Here is a 22354-nt window from a genome sequence, read left to right as displayed (position 1 = left end):
AAAGGCCTTCCATCGATGTTGTATAGCATCTGTAGGATTATGGATATAGAGTGTTTTCTGTGATGATCTCTCCTTTGCGCTTTATGACAGTTTAACTCAGTTTCTCTTACTTTGTTTTTATGTTTTTACAGTTAGTCTATTTACCGTTGTACTTGACTTGAATTATTTTAACTGAACTTAACGTGACTTTACTTGCCTTCATATTTAAATTAATTTCGTTTTTTACAGAGGGTATTATAAAATTGGTCAGATGTTTGTAACGCACGGAAGGAGACGCTTCCGACCCCATAAAGTATATAAATTCTTGATCGGCATGAGAAGCTGAGTTGATATAGCCATGTCCGTCTGTCCATCTGTCCGTCCGTCCGTCCGTCTGTGCGAATGCGTTTTACTCAGCCGTCTTAAGAGCTATCGGGCTGAAATTTTCTGTCGGGGTTTTTTATTACCCGGGAAAAATAAAGTATGAAATTCATAAGGATCGGACCACTATATCATATAGCTCTAGAAGAACTAGAAGAAACATTTTCATAAAAATCGGAGTATGCTATGAAATTTAAATATGTGATAATATTGGATATAAAACCCCAGATCCCAAAATTTGAATGTGATCGGATAAATATAACACACACAGACGCAACGCTACATGAACTGTATGTGTATGCGTTGCTTTGCTTTGGGAATAAGGGAAGAAGAAGAACAAATTGTAAAACAGAGAGTAAAATTGTTTTGTTTGTATATTGATGAATTGAGTTGCAGAAAACAAATTTTGAACATGTAAAATTATTATTACCAAGGACTGCAAGGGTATATAAACTTCGGCATAGCCGATGTTAGCTTCTTTGATATTTTTTTTTCAAATTGATTTGTTTCTTCTTTTACCTTAACTAAATTAGGCACCAAAACTATATGTTTCTTGAAAAATATTCTGAATCTCATATGCAGCAACCAGCATCCATTGTTTATAAAACACAGAACTTAGCTCACAGCCAAGCGTTGTCTAAGTCAGCAGCAGGCATGATGTTAGTTAAGGCCACTCGCCTTGAAACCCTTGCCGTACGGGAAAATTCGGTTCACCGTGGGTTAGGACCAATCTTCTTGAACAATGTGACACTTTTAGCCGCCCGGTAAGCTTCAGCACTGCAACCTTGTTGCGCTGCCGGTGTTTGGTTGGTTGTGTCATATGTAGGGGTGCAAAAAATTTCGAAATGGTGAACCTTTCGACTAGTCGACTCCAAATAGTCGTAGGAAAATGGTCGACTAAAAGTCGAAAGAAATAAATAAAGAAGAAGGTCCAAAAATGTATTTTTTTCTTTTTATTTTATTCTTTTATTTCATTGGAATTTTAATCAACATATGCAATTTCATTTTAATCTGCACAAATAAATATTTATTGTTAAAACTATTTTTTCTTATTAAAAGCTTTAACTTAGAAGTTATTTTTTTGCAAAACGGAATTTAGAAATAAAAGCTTTGACAGGTTCTTTGTCGTTAGCCTATTCCGTTGGGTCCGCTAGGATTTGCAGTAACTTCTGCTTTTGAAAACATCGTTCGGTAAAAACTGACGTCCCGGATCAGTTGACAGTATTTTAAAGATAACGAATACAGTTTCGAAAGAACTGTCTTCATATCCTTCCAAGATGTTAAATCTTCATTATACCCTTGCAAAAAGGGTATATTCATTTTGGGCAGAAATGTGCAACGCATAGAAGGAAGCATCTCCGACCATATAAAGTATATTTATTCTTGATCAGCACGACGAGACGAATTCAAACAGCCATGTCCGTCTGTCCGTCCGTCCATCTGGATCATCGCAAACTCCTCCTAGACGGTTGGAGCTACAGAGCTGAATTTTTCCATGTAGGCTTGTTTATAGTACACAGGTTTGATATGTCGGATTCAGCCGGATCGGACTACTATATCATATAGCTCCCATACAAACGGCAAAGTCACGAACACGAAGTCTGAGCTATTGTTGTGAAATTTAATGTTGGTGAGTTTATTACACCTATAAACGACTGTGCCAAATTTGATCAAAATCGGGTGACTACATAATATAGCTCCCATAGGAACGATCGTTCGAAAACAGTGACTATCTTCTTTGGCTAAAACGTTTTTCCACTTTGTTGACTTCTGTTTTTTTTTTTTTTTACATATAGACGTAGTTGTACAACGCTCAGTACGAACAAGTGGCCCATATGACACCAGGCCCGGGCCTGTTACGAATGACCCTAAGTAAAGTTAATGTTAAGTTAATGTTCGGTCGAAGTTAGCCCCGACCCTCTGGTTATTATGAAAAGTCACTGTTCGTGACTTTGGCGTTTGTATGGGAGCTATATGATAAGTGGTCCGATCTGGCTATTTCTACATTCAAAATTTCAGCTCTGTAGCTCTAACTGTCTAGGAGGAGTTTGCGCTGATCCAGACGGACGGTCGATCCTCAACGTGCATTAAAGAAATATAAAAATATGCCTTATATCTGCAGTCGACCAGCATACAACCACAAATAATGCTTTTTCATTTGTGTATGTAGCAACAGACATAAGGTGCGAAATTTTTCTTGCTTTACACCAAGGATGACGACGTAGTGGCTCTTCACCGGCAGAGACTGGGCAGAGAAAAAGGTCACTTTTACAAGTCGACGCACACAAAAATTTGTGTGTCTCGAGTTATATGACGGTTCATAAACGACCTATATTGGGTCGAGCAAGTGATCGTCATCCCAAAAAATAGGGGTAAAAAGAGTAGAGATATTCAGTACTCAAACGCACGATAGACGAAGACTGTAATAGAAATTTTGTTCCAAGACATGATTGGCGTAATGTATACGCCAGCTGATTTTGGATTCAAATTTTCTCATAGCTGCAGACTTAACAAATTGCCAATTATGGTGGAAAGGTCCGTTATGGCTACACGACACGGATTAATAAAGTTAAACAACTGACAATTTAGTTTTATTCTTTTAGAAAAGGACATACAAAGGGAAGTCACAATCAATTTGCATTAGTCGACGCTATTCCTGATCATTTGCTTGATCAACTTGTTCGACGAGTTTCTAAATAGTTAATGCTCGTTCAAAAGGTTGACTTGGCTATGTTCTACGCTTTCTATGGTGCAAAAAGAGTCAATTTAGGGACAAGGGCTCAAAGTAACCTTTTCATCTACATTAAAAACACAGCTTACAAACGAATTTAATCGGGGTGACTCCGAAAAAGCTTCTGAAAACAATGGCACCAGGAGTTTCATTCCACATTACAATCCAGAGCCGGACTACTTCATCACCAAACATATCAGTCGGAGATGTGATGTAATGGTTGTTTATTGAAACTTACCCAATGAGGGATCAGTTTGTTCGAGCTGTCAGACACATGAATCTAAGCGCTGCTAAGCTTTTTTTTTTGCTCAGTAATAAATCGGCTAAAGAAATAATTATATAGTCCACAGCTACACGTTTGTTTCTCTTAAATATATAATGCATTTTTATTTTCTTTGTTTTGCAGTATGTTTGGTTGCTCTGGTGTTTGTTCTGGATGTGGAGAATCTATTCCGCCAAGTGAAATGGTAGCCAAAGCTCTTAGTGGAATAAATAATATCGATATACAAAGTCAACAAAAGCAAATTGTGAATTGTGTATTTCATTTAAGATGTTTTAGCTGCGCAAAATGTGGCTCGAATTTGCGGCCAGGTGATAGGTAAGTTATATTGAAAGTTATATAATTAATTTTAAAAGTTATTATTTACCTTGGCTTTATGTAATAATTATCCGCATTTTTATACCATAGGGTAAAATGGTATATTAAAGTTGCAGAAATGTATGTATCAGACAGAAGAAAGCTTTTCCGACCCTATAAAGTATATACGTACTTGATCTGTCCGTATGAACTCCTAGATGTCGGAGACTATAAGAGCTAGAACCACCAAATTTGGTATGTAGACTTGTATAGTATGTAAAGTAATCAAGTTTGGTTCATGAATAGGGTGAAAAGGTAAGCTACATTAAACTCGCCAAAATGTATGTAACAGGCAGAAGGAAGCATTTCCGTCTCCATAAAGTATATATATTATTGATCAGGATCAACAGGCAAGTCGATCTAGCCATGTCCGCCCGGCTGTCCGTCAGTCCGCATCTCGGAGACTAAAGGAGCTAGAGTCACGGTGTTCAAGTTTATTTTCAATTTTTGCCACGCCCCCTTACGCATCGCAAATTAAACGATTTTCTCAAAGGCTATAGACACCAAATTTGAAATGTGTACTGGCTTAGTACACGCGCAGATTTATCTTTTTTAAAATTTTGCCACGCCCACTTTCGCTCCCGAAAAATTAATAAAACTGATTTTATCGAAAACTAACAAAGCTAGGACCACCAAATTTGGTATGTAGATTTGTTCAGTACGTGCAAATTATTGATGTTTAACATTTTTGCCACACCTACTATCGCCTTCAGAATCTAGAAAACAACCGATTGCCTCCTGCAACTTTTTGATTGAACCCGAAGCACACTAAGAAGCCATAATATCTACCAACCTACCAAATTTTGTTAAAATCGAATTAGAAAGATGGCGCTTATAAACGAATTCTACTAGGCGGTCCATAAGGGCGGAGTTGGCTAGAGTCGGCGCTAGAGTGCTCGTGTGTTTTTGTGAGGGTGAGCAATATAGCGACATGCTCTAAAGCAGCAAAAAACAACAAACAGCACCAAAAGCAGCAACAAAAGCAATAAAGAAAAGGGTGCTCAAAAGTGAAACGCCAAACATACATTTCCCTTTTGAAGAAGCGTTAGAGTTGTATCCCAACGATGGACCCCGCTTACACTATCTGAGTATAGGGCAAAAGCTACGCATTAAGACAAAAGGCGGTGGCAAAATATAGCGACTACTCCAACAGAGGCAACTGGAACAGGACTTTCTAAAAACATAAATTAAGAAGGAACGAGCCACTCCTGTGGATAAAAGACATCAAAAATCAACTTCGTTCAAAAAGAGCGAAGTAACGCAAACGGGGTAGTAATATAAATTTCTACCTCAAGTTTATGCACTTCATCGTGCAACTTAAAAAATACTAACCAGTGTTCGGCTATTACTAAAAGACATGATTGGACAAATAATTACATAAATAAAAATCTCTGTCAATCTTGTGCACTAATTAAAAAAAAAATTTTTTTGTCCCAAATAATTAAAAACAAAACAAAACCGATAGTCCTTGATTATAATATTTTTAAATGTTCAAAATTTCTTCTCTGCAACTCACAATTCATCAATACAGCAACAACACATTTAAATTATTACTCTTTTTACTACAATTTTTTCTTCTTCTTCCCTCAACAAACTACAGAACGCATACACAAAGAGATTATGTAGCGGTACGTCTGTGTGTGTGAGGTCTGCTGCTCTGTTCAGTTCAATTTTGAATACATTGCCATATGAATTGGTGAAAATAATAGAAGAAAACCATCCAATACTTAATACAGAAACAATAATTTTGGTGCGTTACAAAGACAAATTCGAAAAATCGTTCAAATGCATAAATTCCGATAAAACTATAAGACCAGTTACGTTAATACACTATGCGCAATTATTAACAATTCAATATAACAATATAGTAACAACAATAAATCAGGTTAATGAAAAATTAACACCAGACCATAAATATCAATGTAAAAAAATTATAAAATCTTTGAAACCAATACAGATATAGACAGTGACATTGAAACCCTCCAGGAAAATACATATAACAAAATGCCTGACCAAGTAGCCTTAGATAGGGAATATGTGAAGCAGGATTCCTCTTCAATCCCCAAATTTGATGGTAAAAAAAACTATCACATAATAGGTTCTTAACTGCTTTACTCATAATAGAAAGAACCAAGAGGATATATAGTGGCGGCAAAAAATTTGAGTACATTTTTTTTTACCTTAAATTCGGATTTCATTTGATTGTTACTTAATTTTAGTGAAAAGTTTTGATATGTTAATTTATAACGTTCAATTTTGGTTATTCTATTGGGATGATGTTCTGTAAATTTCGTGGGCATATCTCTAATGGGGTTTTTTATACCCTTGCAGAGGGTATTATAAAATTGGTCAGATGTTTGTAACGCACAGAAGGAGAAGCTGAGTCGATATAGCCATGTCTGTCTGTCCGTCCGTCCGTCCGTCTGTGCAAATCAACTTCACGCCGCCATCTTAAGAGCTATCGGGGTGAAACTTCATATTTGAGCTACTTATAGCCCGGAGCAGATCAAGTATGAAAATTATCAAGATCGGACTACTATATCATATAGCTCTAGAAGAAACATTTTCATAAAAATTGGAGTATCGCCAAGAAATTTACTAATATGATAGTTTTGGATATAAAACATCAGATCCCGAAATTTCAATCAGATCGCATAAATATAACACAAGTTACAGTCAATACAAATCGGATTTACTAGGTCACTGCTTGAAACTCACAGAGCAGCTGAGCACACGCATACACACACAGACGCAACGCTACGTAAACTGTATGTGTATGCGTGCCAATCGCGGCATGCAGCATGGGAAAGAAGAAGAACAAGAAATGGAAATAATATTTGGCCCCAGGGTCCAATTTCGAGCCAATTGAAAAATTCAATTTTGTATGTATTTTTTTTGGTCTCTCTGCTTGGCGTTTTGTTTACGCCACTAACTCACACTAAAGTATAACTACACTTGAACTATGAAAGATAGTGAATAATTTTCCGTCGAATGAGGTATTGTTCCTCAAAATCGGATTAAAAACAGATAGACTTCGTTGGCCTGCGAAAAAGGTGTTTTTTTTTTAAGAGGTGTTTTTAACAGCCCAACTATTTCCCTCTCCTTCTTTTGGTAAAAGGGTTTTTTTCCAATAAAAACTATTTCAAGATTTAAACATTTTTTACCTACTGCGTCTTCTGATTGCTTGCCTGTTGGCGAATTTTTGTCCCTTTTACCTACTTAGCGGCGTTTTGCATCCGGGAGGCACTGTTGGAGTCGCCCAGTCGGAGTATTCAATGGCTACTAGGATGCCTTGGGAACAAAGACGGTCTAGTTCTTCTTCATATAACTCTTGAATTGCAAATGGAATGCGTCTCGCTGGTAGTCGGACTGGTGTTACATCAGTATTGATATGTAATGATACGGGTGGACCCAAAAAACGGCTTAATTCAGACGAAAACATATGCTTATATATCGCCAGAGTTGCCTCGATGCCAAGTTCATCGTTAATGGCATGTATTCCTTCTATGCTGATGCCTAAAGGCATAAACCAGCTGCGACCAAGTAAATTCGATCCGCCGCTTGAAGTAACAACCAGTGGAAGATTCGAAATGTTTTTATTATTTACTGGATAGACGTATCCACGATGCCAATAACTGATATTCGGTTCTTGTGGTAATCTGTAAACTGTAGTGAAGTGGCTGGATCTTCGGTCTGTCCGTTGGCCAGTTCTACCGACCCGGATCTCTTACAGCCCGGCAAACTCGTTGACGATGACAGGCATGGCACACAGTGGTGCGATGTGGACATAGTAGCACACCCTCAACCCTCGCATGGCTGGTGGTGCTGATTGGGGCGGCTTGGACGGATGGCGCTGGTCTGGACCTCGGGTATCGACTCATTCGCATGGCCTCACTAGATATGGCGCGTTGAACTGTTAAATCTGCCTCTGCTAGCAGACTCTTCTAAAGACCACATACGAAGCAATCGCGCAACATACGATCTAACGCAGCTCCAAAACTTGCAGTCGACAGCGAAAGTCCCAAGTGCAGCCATGTAGTTCGCAACCGATTCATTTATTAATTGCTCTTGTGAAGTTGGTAGTAGGCCGCAATTTCCGATTGACATGAAGACAAATGTTTGTTGAGTAATTCATATATTTCCGATAAACTCACCTAAGTAGGGGATGCCAATGACGTTTCGTGCTTCCTCCGTAACGTCATTGGCCAGAATATACAGCTCAAAACTCAGCTTGGAAGTTGTCCATTTGTTTGGGTGATTTAAGTCAAATAGTTCTAACTGACCCACATTAACACTGATTTAATTGTTGTTTTGCTTTCTGCAGCTATATCCACTTTGGATTGCCGTTTTCCTCACCTGATCCCAAATCAGACATTAGTAGTTGAATTCAATCGTATGTAATCATCAATTCATGAATTGCAGTAGTGTCTGTCTACGACTGCGTGTGTTGGAAAAATACCGTTTCTGTATTCCAATAAAACTTTGCGGTAGCACGCATGGTGGTAACCGGTAACCATAACTCCAATAACAACAAAAATAACAATTACAACAGAAATTACTATAGAGGTGGACAAGGTAACAACCGAGGTTGAAATTATTCCAAACCATAACCAATAACCAAAGTCAAAACCATTACAAAAACAACAATAATGTCCGCTTGGTCCAGAGTAATTCGGGAAACGGGGCTTTTTATTACCCGGGTAAGATAAAGTATGAAATTTGTCAGGATCAGGATTGAAGTATCACCATGAAATTTACTAATATAATAGTATTGGATATAAAACTTCAGATCTCAAAATTTGAAACTGTCGGATAAATAGAACACAAGTTACAGTCGATATAAATCGGTTCAAGCGCTGCCTACTACGTCATCATCAAATCAACAGAGCACATGCATACACACACAGACGGAACGCTTCATAAACTGTATGTGTATGCGTGCCGTGCTTTGCTTAGGGAATGATGGAAGAAGAAAAAATTGTAGTAAAAAGTGTAAAAATGTTTTGTTTGTGTATTAATGAATTAAGTTGCAGGGAAAGAAATTTCAAAAAGTAAAATTATTATGGCCAAGGGCTGCAAGGGTATATAAACTTCGGCATAGCCAAAGTTAGCTTTTTTGCTATTTTTATTTACACTCTGTCCTTGGACAATAAGTAAATTTGGAGAGACATTAAACATAACAGGAATAGTCGGCTCCACTGAGTGAACTACTATTATATATAAATAAAAACAACGATATTTCTCCAATATATTTTTTGATATAGATGCAAATGAAATAGTCAGTTTAATAAAAGATGGCCTCAAAATCTCACTGTTCAAAACCAAAAAATTTTAAAATAAACTTAGTTTTTCTCTTTAATCTAGCTCAGTTCTATACCTATACACCTAAGTGCCTTAAAACAAAATCTTTCCTATTAAAGGGATTGTGGCAATACAGACCCACAAATAATTATTAACGGAATAAAATTATTTGAAAGACACATTAAAAATACCAAAAGTAACCGCATTTAAAGCCATAAAATCCATTGAAGAAAACTCATTGCTACCAATATTTATGGTATTGGTACCAAAGTAAAGTAACGGAGAGTAATGTCAAGGAAATGAAAGCCATAGATAATATACTTTACCGTCATGCCAAATGGGAAACCCGTCGAAGACCGCAGATCCCCCAATGCAGGAACTGCCAAGGCTTTTATCAAAAGCGCTGCTAATTGTTACCTCTTATCCACACGCGTGAAATGTGTCAAAAATCGTGAAGGTGCCTGCTCGAGAACATCGAATAATCCAGACAATAATAATAATAATCAATACATATATTGTCACTCATCGAAGTCGGTAGTGATCTTGCGCTCTCGTTCAGCGTTCTCGTCAGAAAATGTCCAGTCTTCCAATCAGGAGATTGAATTTGTTTCTGTTAAAATTTCTTTAAGTTCTTTGTTTATAAAGTACTTGTTCGTATATTCCACCACAGTCCAACTTGGCACTTTACATTCACCATTTGGAAGCCATTCAACTTGTTTCCTCAACTTGTTTCCTGTCTCTGACAAAAACTTGCTCTTTGTTCTGGGAGAATTTAATTTAAATGAGATTAAATCATATGACTCTTTATTAGTGTTGCCCTCCTGGTCATATTGTTTCATAGATGGAGGAAACAACTCAAGGAGTTGAGTTGTCCCTAACTTAAGTGAATCCTGTCCGGAATAGTCGTGACGGATCACTAGATCTGCAATATTTCCAGAACTGATCCCTTAGGTATCCCTGAAGACAATTTTTATCCAACTCTGGATGCAACCATTGACCTTTCTTTTGGTGTTGTGTCTCGTTAAAATAAATCGATGCCTATAACCCCATGTTTTCGCAAGACAAACTTTACTAATCTTAAAAAACTTTTCTTAACTAGTGCACGGATATAGACTCTGTCATTTCTGTTTTCTATAAAATTCTTGAGTCATTTTTCGATGTACATATATGTCCCGCGTGTGACTGACCGAGTGTCTGATAGACCTCTTTGGTTCTCACGATAAAGATGCTATAAAAGATTTTAAAAAATCCGGTGATGCATGGGATTTATTCCCTTTAAGTAGTTGCTCGGTCAAATTTGATGGTGCTAAATTTACAATGCTATAAGGATTATCTTCAGCGATGTAAACGTAGGTTTTCTTGCGATCCTAAGCAATTTTATAACTGTGTCAATGTAAAACGTTAGAGATCAGTGCACCCGACTTACTAGTCTTTCGAAAACAATAAAGCTGACAATGATCAGGCAATTGCCGACATGTTCGGTGATTTTTTTAAAACATCTTATTCCTCTGCGATTTATCAAGCAAATCCTCCTTATCATCATCACTTGCAATCGTCTAATTGCATTTTAGACCCTGTGTTTGATGAAAGTTCGGTTCTTAGCGCGCTCAGTTCCGTCAAACCAATATATGCACCTGGCCCTGATGGAATACCAGGCTGCGCATTAAGGTTTTACGCGGAGGCCCTATGTAAGCCAATACATAAGTTGTTTACACTGTCCGTCACATCTTCCGCCTTCCCGCCTATCTGGAAGGAATCATATATTATTCCTCTTCATAAAAAGGGGAAGAAGTCCGAAGCCTCCAATTATAGGGGTATTTCTAAATTGTCTGCAATACCCAAAGCATTTGAGAAAGTAATAACATCTCAATTGCAGCATTTTTGTAGCTCAATCATTTCGTCATCCCAACATGGGTTTAAAAAACGTAGATCGATAACTACTAACCTATTAGAATTTACATCTCACTCAATCAAAGGATTTAAGACTGCTGTGCAAACTGACATCATTTATACTGACTTTGACTTTGTTAATCATACTCTGCTTTTGGATAAGTTAAACGCACTTGGCATCCCCAGCCTTTTGCTTGATTGGACTCTCCAATATCTTTCTAAGCGTACACAAAAGGTCCTCTTTAAGTCTTAATTTTCTAAGACTCTGGACTCTGGACTCAGGACCTCTGGAATACCTCAGTGTAGTCATTTGGGTCCATTGCTATTCACTATTTTTAAAAATGATATTCCATTGGTAGTACACATTCTCGTGTGCTTATGTACGCGGATGATGTTAAGTTTTACCTCAGTTTTAAAGACATATCGTCTTCCTGCCTGCTTCAATCCGATCTTAATGATCTTCCGAGTTGGTGTGAAACCAACCTATTAAACCTCAACTGCTTTAAATGTAAAGTTATGTCTTTATATACATGCACTCCATACTTAGCAACTTATTATCTTAACAACACTGCCTTAGAGCGGTTAAATATTTTTAATGACTTAGGTGTTCTTATCGACCATAAATTAACTTTAAATCCTCATATTTCTGCTACAGTCAGTAAAGCTATAACTGTTCTTTGGTTTGGGAAACGATGGTCAAAAGAGTTTGACGATCTGTACACAACCAAAATTCTGTATACTTCATTAATCCGTCCTATCTTAGAGTACGGATCTTGCGTAGGGTCACCTCAATATGAGACCCACCAAAGTAAAATTGAATCTGTTCAAAAGCAATTTCAGTTTTTGCTCTTCGCGGTCTAAATTGGGATCGCAATGTCAATTTGCTCATCATACTCCAGTATGCTTCTTTTAATCAATTTTCCTTCTTGAATTAATCGTAGAGTAATGCTTGGTGCTATCTTTATTCACAAACTTTTAATACGTGAAATAGACTCTCCTGAGCTGTTGAACCAGTTAAACCTATCTGTACCCCGTAGACCTACTATAAATTTTATTCCTCTATCCTTAAAACACTGTAGTTCTAACTATTCTTTGCATGAACCTTTTCGACTCCTATGTTCTGATTACAATCTTCTGTACCCCGTAATCAGATCAGAAGCCTCCCTTTCTCTTGTGAAAACCTCTATTTTAGCACATTTAGCTCGTAATTAGCCGTAGTTAATCATATTTTTAATTGTTTGTCCGTTTTATATGAATTTGTCCACGCGATCGTGCCGTCCGATATACGGCTGCGCCCCACGGTCGGTCGGGCGGGAAGTGGACAGTTCTCTGCTTGGACTCGCGCGAAACAGTCAATAGCCACTTGAACGTACTTCGAACTGTACGCGTCAACGTCCAGAAAAAAAAAAAGAGGGCGTCTAACGGTTAGACACGATAGAAGTGAAACCTTCCGTAAAACAAACTGAGAGAGAATGAGACGAAAGCAGCATTAGGAGCGGGATAATTATAGGTTCATTATAATATTGCTATAAAGGTCATGTTTTATTTTCTTCATTTTATTATTATTCATCCTCAATGTTTTCAATTTCAACAAATGATACGAGTGGCTTATGATAGCTAAAATATGATACAAATGTGTTGTTGATTCAGTGCGATTGTTACACATTTTTAAACTGAATGTTGTATTGAGAAAGTCAATTAAAGGAACCGCTGTGTCCAATGCAAAATTTACGTTAAAATCGCCACTTAAAATCATTGGAACTTTATCGTAATCTTTTCTAAGTATCCGCGATACTTCTGGTGTATACTTTATTAAATTTTCATGAATGAATTCCGTGATGCTATTTATTGATTGATTGGGTGAAATATAAATTGCCACAATTAAAACTGTTTTTCCATTGCTCAATCTGGTTTCGCATGCACATATTTCTCCCACTTTAGAGAGCTGAACAGACAGTGATTCTAGTTGCTGTGCATTCATTCATTATATATTTTGTGATACATTTTTATTTACTTTTTATAAACGCCTCACTTCTGTGCGTTACGAACATCTGACCAATTTTACAATACCCTCTGCAAGGGTATAAAAAGTAAATAAAAAGTAAATAAAAATGTATCACAAAAAAATATATAAATATATAAAAAGCATTATGAATAAAAAGCATTATGAAAAACTTCGACCAAGCTGGGAGTCGAACCCCGGCCGCCCGATCGCCAAGCGAGCACACTAACAACAGAGCCACGTCGACACTTTGTAAATTGCCGTCGAGTCGCTTTTTCGTTTTCACTTCAAAAATTTTGCGGACATGGCTATATCAACTCAGCTTCTCATGCTGATCAAGAATTTATATACTTTATGGGGTCGTAAACGCCTCCTTCTGTGCGTTACAAACATCTGACCAATTTTACAATACCCTCTGCAAGGGTATAAAAAGTAAATAAAAAAAGAGGGCGTCTAACGGTTAGACACGATAGAAGTGAAACCTTCCGTAAAACAAACTGAGACAGAATGAGACGAAAGCAGCATTAGGAGCGGGATAATTATAGGTTCATTATAATATTGCTATAAAGGTCATGTTTTATTTTCTTCATTTTATTATTATTCATCCTCAATGTTTTCAATTTCAACAAATGATACGAGTGGCTTATGATAGCTAAAATATGATACAAATGTGTTGTTGATTCAGTGCGATTGTTACACATTTTTAAACTGAATGTTGTATTGAGAAAGTCAATTAAAGGAACCGCTGTGTCCAATGCAAAATTTACGTTAAAATCGCCACTTAAAATCATTGGAACTTTATCGTAATCTTTTCTAAGTATCCGCGATACTTCTGGTGTATACTTTATTAAATTTTCATGAATGAATTCCGTGATGCTATTTATTGATTGATTGGGTGAAATATAAATTGCCACAATTAAAACTGTTTTTCCATTGCTCAATCTGGTTTCGCATGCACATATTTCTCCCACTTTAGAGAGCTGAACAGACAGTGATTCTAGTTGCTGTGCATTCATTCATTATATATTTTGTGATACATTTTTATTTACTTTTTATAAACGCCTCCTTCTGTGCGTTACGAACATCTGACCAATTTTACAATACCCTCTGCAAGGGTATAAAAAGTAAATAAAAAGTAAATAAAAATGTATCACAAAAAAATATATAAATATATAAAAAGCATTATGAATAAAAAGCATTATGAAAAACTTCGACCAAGCTGGGAGTCGAACCCCGGCCGCCCGATCGCCAAGCGAGCACACTAACAACAGAGCCACGTCGACACTTTGTAAATTGCCGTCGAGTCGCTTTTTCGTTTTCACTTCAAAAATTTTGCGGACATGGCTATATCAACTCACATTCTCATGCTGATCAAGAATTTATATACTTTATGGGGTCGTAAACGCCTCCTTCTTTGCGTTACAAACATCTGACCAATTTTACAATACACTCTGCAAGGGTATAAAAAGTAAATAAAAAGTAAATAAAAATGTATCACAAAAAAATATATAAATATATAAAAAGCATTATGAATAAAAAGCATTATGAAAAACTTCGACCAAGCTGGGAGTCGAACCCCGGCCGCCCGATCGCCAAGCGAGCACACTAACTACAGAACTCGACGACAATTTACAAAGTGTCGACGTGGCATCTCATTCTCTCGCAGCGAGCACACTAACTACAGAACTCGACGACAATTTACAAAGTGTCGACGTGGCTCTGTTGTTAGTGTGCTCGCTTGGCGATCGGGCGGCCGGGGTTCGACTCCCAGCTTGGTCGAAGTTTTTCGTAATGCTTTTTTTATTCATAATGCTTTTTATATATTTGCATCTCATTCTCTCGCAGCGAGCACACTAACTACAGAACTCGACGGCAATTTACAAAGTGTCGACGTGGCTCTGTTGTTAGTGTGCTCGCTTGGCGATCGGGCGGCCGGGGTTCGACTCCCAGCTTGGTCGAAGTTTTTCATAATGCTTTTTATTTATAATGCTCTTTATATATTTGCATCTCATTCTCTGGCAGGCTAAATACTATAAGATCTATATGTGTCTCTGTTTAGTGTCGCTTTTTCGTTTCATCGAGTCTGAAATCACTCCCAACGATTCTAAAGAAGTTTTCACTTCAAAAAAATGAAATTATTGGGGTTGGAAACGTTGCCTTCTGTGCGTTACAAACATCTGACCAATATAATACCCTCTTCAAGGGTGTAAAAACAACGAAATTATTTAGAAAAATCGTTTATGACTTTGCCGTTTGTATAGGATCTATATGATATGGTTGTAACGATCCTTTTTCGTCCTTCGGGATATTTCCAATCTTTTAGGGCGAGGTTCGGCGCAACAAATTTAATTTTGTGCCCCGGTGAAATTATGACTCAAAGATTTATATGTATAAACGTATGTTGATATTTATTTCGTATATTGGGTTTGCTGGAATATATATATGTATTTTCTTTGCTGGTTGGGTTGCTGATTAGACTGGATGCGTGATGATTTGTTTTATGTTCAGATTTGTTGCTACTTGTGGAGTTCATAAGGTTACTCGTAAGGCCTTATAACTCGATGACTTGCTCGTACTCGTAATTTGCTAGGCGCCAAATATTCTTAAGTTTACCCGTAAGGGCAAAAGAGATTTGTTGCCTCGCTTCTTGTTGATCAGGACTCGATGACTTGGTAGCTTGATCTTGACTCGACGACTTGATGATGTGCTTACTTGCTGCTCGCCTTATATAGGCATCCTGGGCCTCTAGAATCAGTTGGTGTGATACCGCTATACAGCCGGTATCTTTCCATCGGCCCATCGCTTTCATCCATGCTGTTGCCATGTGTGGTGAAAGTCCCGTAAAAGTCCTTGGCGCAGCCACATCCACTTTCTGGACTGCTGTGCGCCTCCGTTGCTACGGGCTTCCATCCTTCTCTCTCCAGTTCTTGATTTCTCTTTGTTGGTCGCATGTCCTCTCTGGTTGCTAGGCGACGTTGCTTTTTCCCATGTCCTTCTCCATTTCGCTCGTTCTCTCAACTTTTGGGCAATTGTTGCTCTTCTCCCTATGCATGGATATTTAAATTAGTTAAATTCGTTCTTCTACATCATCAATATATATTTGCCTCGTAGACAGGGCTTCCCCAAGACTCAATGCCCCTCTTCTTTGGCTTGCACATACCCCCCCCCCCCCCCCCCCCCCCATAGAGTGCGTTCGCATCATCCATGTGCCTGTAATGCTGGATTCCATATACTCATGCATAATTTACTCTTAATTCCTCGTATGGGCCCATGCCATACTGTGATTGGAGCATAGCAGCCCTCTCTCTTGTGTGTACGCTCTCCAGCCGTTCAGTTCTTTCGCTCTCTGCCTCCCACGCATGTTCCCGCTGTTACGAAATTCGCTGTGTCGTATCGTAATGTTGCGTGTTTTAATGGTAGCAACACTTTGCCAAACATCACTCTTCGCAACATTTTGCCGGGCACCATGAATCCTTGGCTTTTTTTCTTTTTTTTTTCGTTTTATATTTCAGTTTTATTGTTCTTCAGCGATGACCAAAAAATTGTGAAAAAGTATCTCAGGGTTTTCCAGTTATTTTAAGTTTTAGAAGCAAACGTTGAGTATTGCGAACGAAATAAGTAAATGGGGATTGCTTTGCTGTCATTTGTGGTTAGAAAATGAAATTGGTACTTTGAATAACATATTTAAAAAAAAAAATATCAAAGAAGCTAAAATCGCCTATGCCGAAGTTTATATACCCTTGCAGTCCTTGGTAATAATAATTTTACATGTTTGTTTTCTGCAACTCAATTCATCAATATACAAACAAAACAATTTTACTCTCTATTTTACAATTTGTTCTTCTTCTTCCCTTATTCTCAAAGCAAAGCAACGCACGCATACACTTACAGCTTATGTAGCGTTGCGTCTCTGTTGATGACGAAAGACGTAGTAGACAGTAAGCAGCGCTGCCGGCAGAGCTGGGAGCAGAGCCGATCATTATATTGACTGTAACTTGTGTTATATTTATCCGATCACATTTTGGGATCTGGGGTTTTATATCCAATATTATCACATATGTAAATTTCATAGCATACTCCAATTTTTATGAAAATGTTTCTTCTAGTTCTTCTAGAGCTATATGATATAGTGGTCCGATCCTGATGGTTTTCATACTTTATTTTTCCCGGGTAATAAAAAACCCCGAAAAAAAAATTCAGCGCGATAGATCTTAAGACGGATGAGTAAAACGCATACGCACAGACGGACGGACAGACGGACATGGCTATATCAACTCAGCTTCTCATGCTGATCAAGAATATATATACTTTATGGGGTCGGAAACATTTCCTTCTGTGCTTTACAAACATCTGACCAATTTTATAGTACCCTCTGCAAGGGTATAAAAAAATTATTTATTAAAAAGGAAAAATTATAAAAGAATCCCCCGTTCTGATTCCCCAATATTGAGTGCAACATAATATGACATCTAGCGATCAAATGAAATATCAGCGCATCCCAAATAGGGAGTAATTCTCTCTATCGATATCTACGAGACGTGTGCATAAATCCTGCAGTGATCATATAATTCTTTATATTGAAAGAAACTCAACTACTGCCTAGGCATAAAGCTTTTACAGTTGCCCAACAAATACAAAGTTTGTACTCTCAGTTTGAACTGAATAAATTTAGTTTTTAGTAACCAAAAATGTTTAATTTAGATAAACCCGAGGGGTAGCGCTGTTAAATTCGCGAATTGTGCGCCTTAAAACAAGTCGACTTGTCTAGAAATTTGTATAAGAATATATAGACGGAATTCCCGTTTATTGAAAGCACTGTATAGTGTTTAATAACGCATAAAATAAATGCACAAAACTATGTTCAGCTGTCCAAGATCGTTTTTGTGCCATTTGGACAAGATACATACATATTCTAACGTGATAATGCATCCAACCATACAACAAAACTAACAAAAGCCTATTTAAAAATCTCTCGAATTCTTATTTTAGACTCGTCAACAAGCAGACTACACCCAATTCCGATAAAAAATCTTTTGGGCATCTTGATTTAACTGCTTTATGCCCACGGAAAGCAATTTGCAAATTTAAAGGTCTTATAAGAAGTTATTTTTCAAGAATCGGACTAATGGGACATCCAAATGCTCCAAAACAAACACGCTTAATTAAATTGCAGCTCGTATAATAATCTGTCACAGTTACTTATTTCCTTTTATTTTGCCCCTAAACTTTTTTCTATTTCAATGGGCTGAAATATATTTATAAATTTAAGAAGTTTGAATATACATTTATTTTATTTTAATATCTTAATCGGATTAGTTGGTATAGATAGCAATGTAGTGTCCTACTTACCTATTTGATGCGGAACTTCAACTTATATGTACTTCATATGGTCTGGGATGGTTTCTTCTATGCGTTGCACACTTCTGACCACTTCTGACGTTTTTGCAAGGGTATAAAAAAACTCAAGTCTTTTCGGTTTTGCCTTGCTAGTTGTAATGGTATTTGTCAAGATTGAATATTAAATTTGTCAGAAACGAAGCACCGGAAAAATAAGAAGATTAACGAAAATGTTAAGTAAAAGAAATGGTTTCTGGAAATATATGTACATATGTATGTGTATATTATATGATCATGGTTAAATTTTTTTTTCTTTTCAAATTTTTTACTTTTATGCAGCTATGCTTATGTGCGTAGATATATTAGCAAAAAAATTTTGCTAGAGTATTTGGTTGGCTCACAATTCTTGTTCCTTCTTCTGTCTTCTTCCTCGGTGTTGGTTTTTCCTGGCGAGCCCGGTACTCAGCTATTGTGAGTGGGCGCGGTCCATGGGTGAGATACAATTCCAGCGCTTCTTTTATCATTGGTGCGTCCTTTTGCTCGATAGGAGCCAATCCGCAAAGGGAATATCTTCAACGTTGTTCTGCTTGTTGTTGCTTTGCTGCTGCATCACAGGAGACGATTGACTTTTAGGGGTTCATAAGCCATCAACTTGGTATTTAATATTTGCTACGATTTGCGCTTATTTGTTGCTCGTTGGCTTAACTTCGTTTGAACTAACACTGGTATGAGGTTTCTCTTCTATGTCATGGTCGCCATGTAGTATTTAGGAAAGATGTTAATGTTTTAATAATAATTAGACTAGACATTCAGCTTCTGCACATTTGTAAGGTTGGTTATCGAATGAATCTTTATTGAAAATTATAAAGTATGCTTAGCTTAATTACATTATGTACCTCGCTCAGAGCAGCGACAGAATGGGAGAGCGTAGTATGCATGTATGTATATGCAAAAGGCACATATGTATGTATAAGACAAGCGCATAAGGCTTAGAAAAATGCAGACGCGTCAAATCCCACGCTGCTGGTCAGGTTATACGTATGTGGCCGACAGTATTTTAATTGTGTTTGTATGTTTGTGCATAGAAACAAAGTGTCACTATGTGATATATAGTACATAGTATTATTCAAATGTTATTGAGCATACTACACTATCTATACTCCCCTGATTTATTGAACCAGTTAAACCTATTTGTATCCCAACCTACAAGAAATTTTATTCCTCTGCCTTTAAAAAACTTTTTTTCTAACTATGCTTTGCATGAACCATTTCGAGTCATATGCTCTGATTACAAACTTCTTTATCCCGTAAAATCTCCATTTTGTCTTTTAAATACTCAATGCTTTATTAATTATATATATATATATATATACATAATTACAAAAAATAAAAAATAACAATTTTTGGAATTTTTTAGGTTAATTTTGAAAATTTGCTATTGATGGCTGATTTTGTTCAAACTAATTTTCAATATTTACATCAATATCTAATAAACTCAACATTTCGGGACTATAGTTGCTATTTTCCAAATCTTTTTGTGATCGCACGTGTCTCAGCGATGCAATATGTGGCTCCGAAGAGGCTGTTAGCATGTTAAAAAGGTCTTCATTTTGTCTAACATGAGAAGTTTTTAATGTATTAGCACTAACCATAGAACACATAGATGGGACAAACTCATGATTTTTTGATTGCAAACGCTAGCCTAGTCATGGAACCCCAGAGAACTTCTGGAAAACCCGAACGCTCTCACTCTCAATGAGAGCGTAAAATGGGGAGAGGGCAAAGCAGCTACGAAAAAATTTCAGTCTAGCACAGACTACCGAACGACGAAGGCAGGCCTACGTCGCTTGTGATTTCGTTCTGTCTATGTATGTGTACACTCGTCGGTACATGCTCAGGCTTCGTAGTGTGTGTGTGACGTGAAGTTGTACAACATCGCATTTCAATAGCTCGCTCGACCAAAATTTTTCATTTTCGACAAAACAGCGGCAATGGGAATAGGATATGCCCCTGTCGAAAGAATATCAAGAAATATTGGCATCAGCTACGTATGTATCCCGGTGGCTGTGCCGATAGAGTGTTTGCTTGGCAATAGGAGTGTCGCTGGTTCGAATCCCAACTCGATTATCGTTAACGAAGTTTTTTTTTGTCTATTTTGTTTATTTATATAAAAATAAAAAAATAAAAATAAACAAAAGGAAAAAAAAACAAAATGAAAATAAATAAAAAAAAAATCAAAAAGGAACAAAATAAAAAAAAAAACAAAAAAAAAACGACAAAACCAACAAAAAAAAAAAACAAAACAAAGAAACATTATTTATATTATTATTAGGATAACCCCCTAAGACTTCAAAATTTCTATTTTCCGAACGCTCTTTTCAGATGCACCGCATAATTTTTCCAAAAGCCATATTCAACCGACCAATATGGTTTTTTTTTCTATTTTTTAATAAATAAATAAAAAATAAATAAATAATAAATGAATAAAAAAGAAAAATAAACAAAAAATAAAGAAACAAAAAATCCACAAAAAAAAAACAAAATTATAAAATAGAACAAAACCTTATATAAGCCGACGATTTCGAGTTGGGGAATCGAACCAGGGACATTCCGATCACCAAGCGAACACTCTATCGGTACAGCCACCGGGATACATTCGAAGCAAATGGCAATATTACTTATTATTCTTTCCACAGGGGCATATCCTATTCGCATTGCCGCTGTTTTGTCGAAAATTAAAAATTTTGGTCGAGCGAGCTATTAAAATGCGATGTTGTACAACTTCACGTCACACACACACTACGAAGCCGGAGCATGTACCGACAAGTGTACCCATACATAGACAGAACGAAATCACAAGCGACGTAGACCTGCCTTCGTCGCTCTGTAGTCTGTGCTAGACTGAAATTTTTTCGTAGCTGCTTCGCCCTCTCCCCACTTTACGCTCTCATTGAGAGTAAGAGCGTTCGGGTTTTCCCGAAGTTCTCTGGGGTTCCATGACTAGGCTAGCGTTTGCAATCAAAAAATCATGAGTTTGTCCCATCTATGTGTTGTATGGTTAGTGGTATTAGTGTATCTGAACCTTTTGTAGTCCTTGTTTTTACATTCCTGTGCTTCTTCGGATAGCTCTACAATTGGTAAAAACTGATATTCTATTACGTGAGCCAAAATCCTATGTACCGTTGGGGTAAGTTTTTTTGCGGATACAATTCACTCAAAAGTTGACGAGTTTTTGAAGTATATTCGGCACATTTTCAATATTTACCATTTCCTTGCAATTCAAAACATTCAAGATAACAGCCAAGCTTTTAATGATCACTTGACTAACACCTGTTATTAAAGATGGCATTTTATCATTTTTTTTTTTTGTTTTATCGGAGGACTTCCATATTCGAAGCTGTTCTCCTCCTAGGTGTTTGTAATTTCGTTTCATACTTTTCCATCAATCATTGTCAGGATTCCTATTTATATATGGTTTCTATTTTTTCATCAACTCAAATATCACTTACCTGACTTTTCAATTTTTTCCAATGCAGATAAATAGCATTCAAACATTGTAGAAAGGCTTATCTACCTAACCATTTACCAACAATTTCAATAATTATTATCAATAATTTCACTCATTGCAGAGGACGGACGTGTTTTTTTGCGCTCATGAAATTTTCTTCTTTCTTACGATTAATAAACTTTTATATAACTTATAAACTCACTATCGGTTTAATAAAAAATGTTTGAGTACACTCGTTTTTGTGCATTTGCAAAATAAAATCTTGAACAATTTCAACATAAATTAAAAATTACAACAAAACTTACGTTAGCGGTGTTGTTGTTTTGCTTGTCTCCTTTGCTTTTGTCTTAAATTTTACTGTTGTAGCTAACTATCGCGCTCTTGTGTACAAATTGTTGGTGCATGTGTTCAATTTGACGCGCTCTCTCGCTCTATCCTATTTTATGTTTAATTGCGCTCTCGTTATTTGCCTACCCGCGGCTCAGTGATACGTGTTTTTGTTTTTGTGTTTTAGTAAAAAGTTCAAATTTTTACTCTTTAGTTGTGAAGGCTTACTCTGCACATTAACCCGTGTGTCAGAACTGGTCA

General features: G+C 36.9%; 1 protein-coding gene across 2 annotated transcripts in view; it reads left to right on the top strand.

The window, feature by feature from the left end:
• The window catches only part of LOC6652115 (LIM domain transcription factor LMO4.2), a 148562-nt gene that overhangs the window by 104344 nt on the left and 21864 nt on the right, over positions 1-22354 (top strand). Inside the window, exons 4-5 of one of the 2 annotated variants that reach the window (XM_047009905.1) lie at positions 3498-3689; positions 3780-3924. In XM_047009905.1, the coding sequence (XP_046865861.1) occupies positions 3498-3689; positions 3780-3909 (322 nt within the window). In that variant the 3' untranslated portion in view covers positions 3910-3924. Of the gene's footprint in view, positions 1-3497; positions 3690-3779; positions 3925-22354 lie in introns of those variants that run through there. The other variant, XM_047009904.1, reaches the window with a different exon arrangement.

This window comes from Drosophila willistoni (assembly GCF_018902025.1).
Source record: "Drosophila willistoni isolate 14030-0811.24 chromosome 2L unlocalized genomic scaffold, UCI_dwil_1.1 Seg168, whole genome shotgun sequence".
NCBI classification, from domain to species: domain Eukaryota; kingdom Metazoa; phylum Arthropoda; class Insecta; order Diptera; family Drosophilidae; genus Drosophila; species Drosophila willistoni.
The sequence above is the reverse complement of the archived record's forward strand: the minus strand, read 5'-3'. Positions and strand labels throughout refer to the sequence as shown.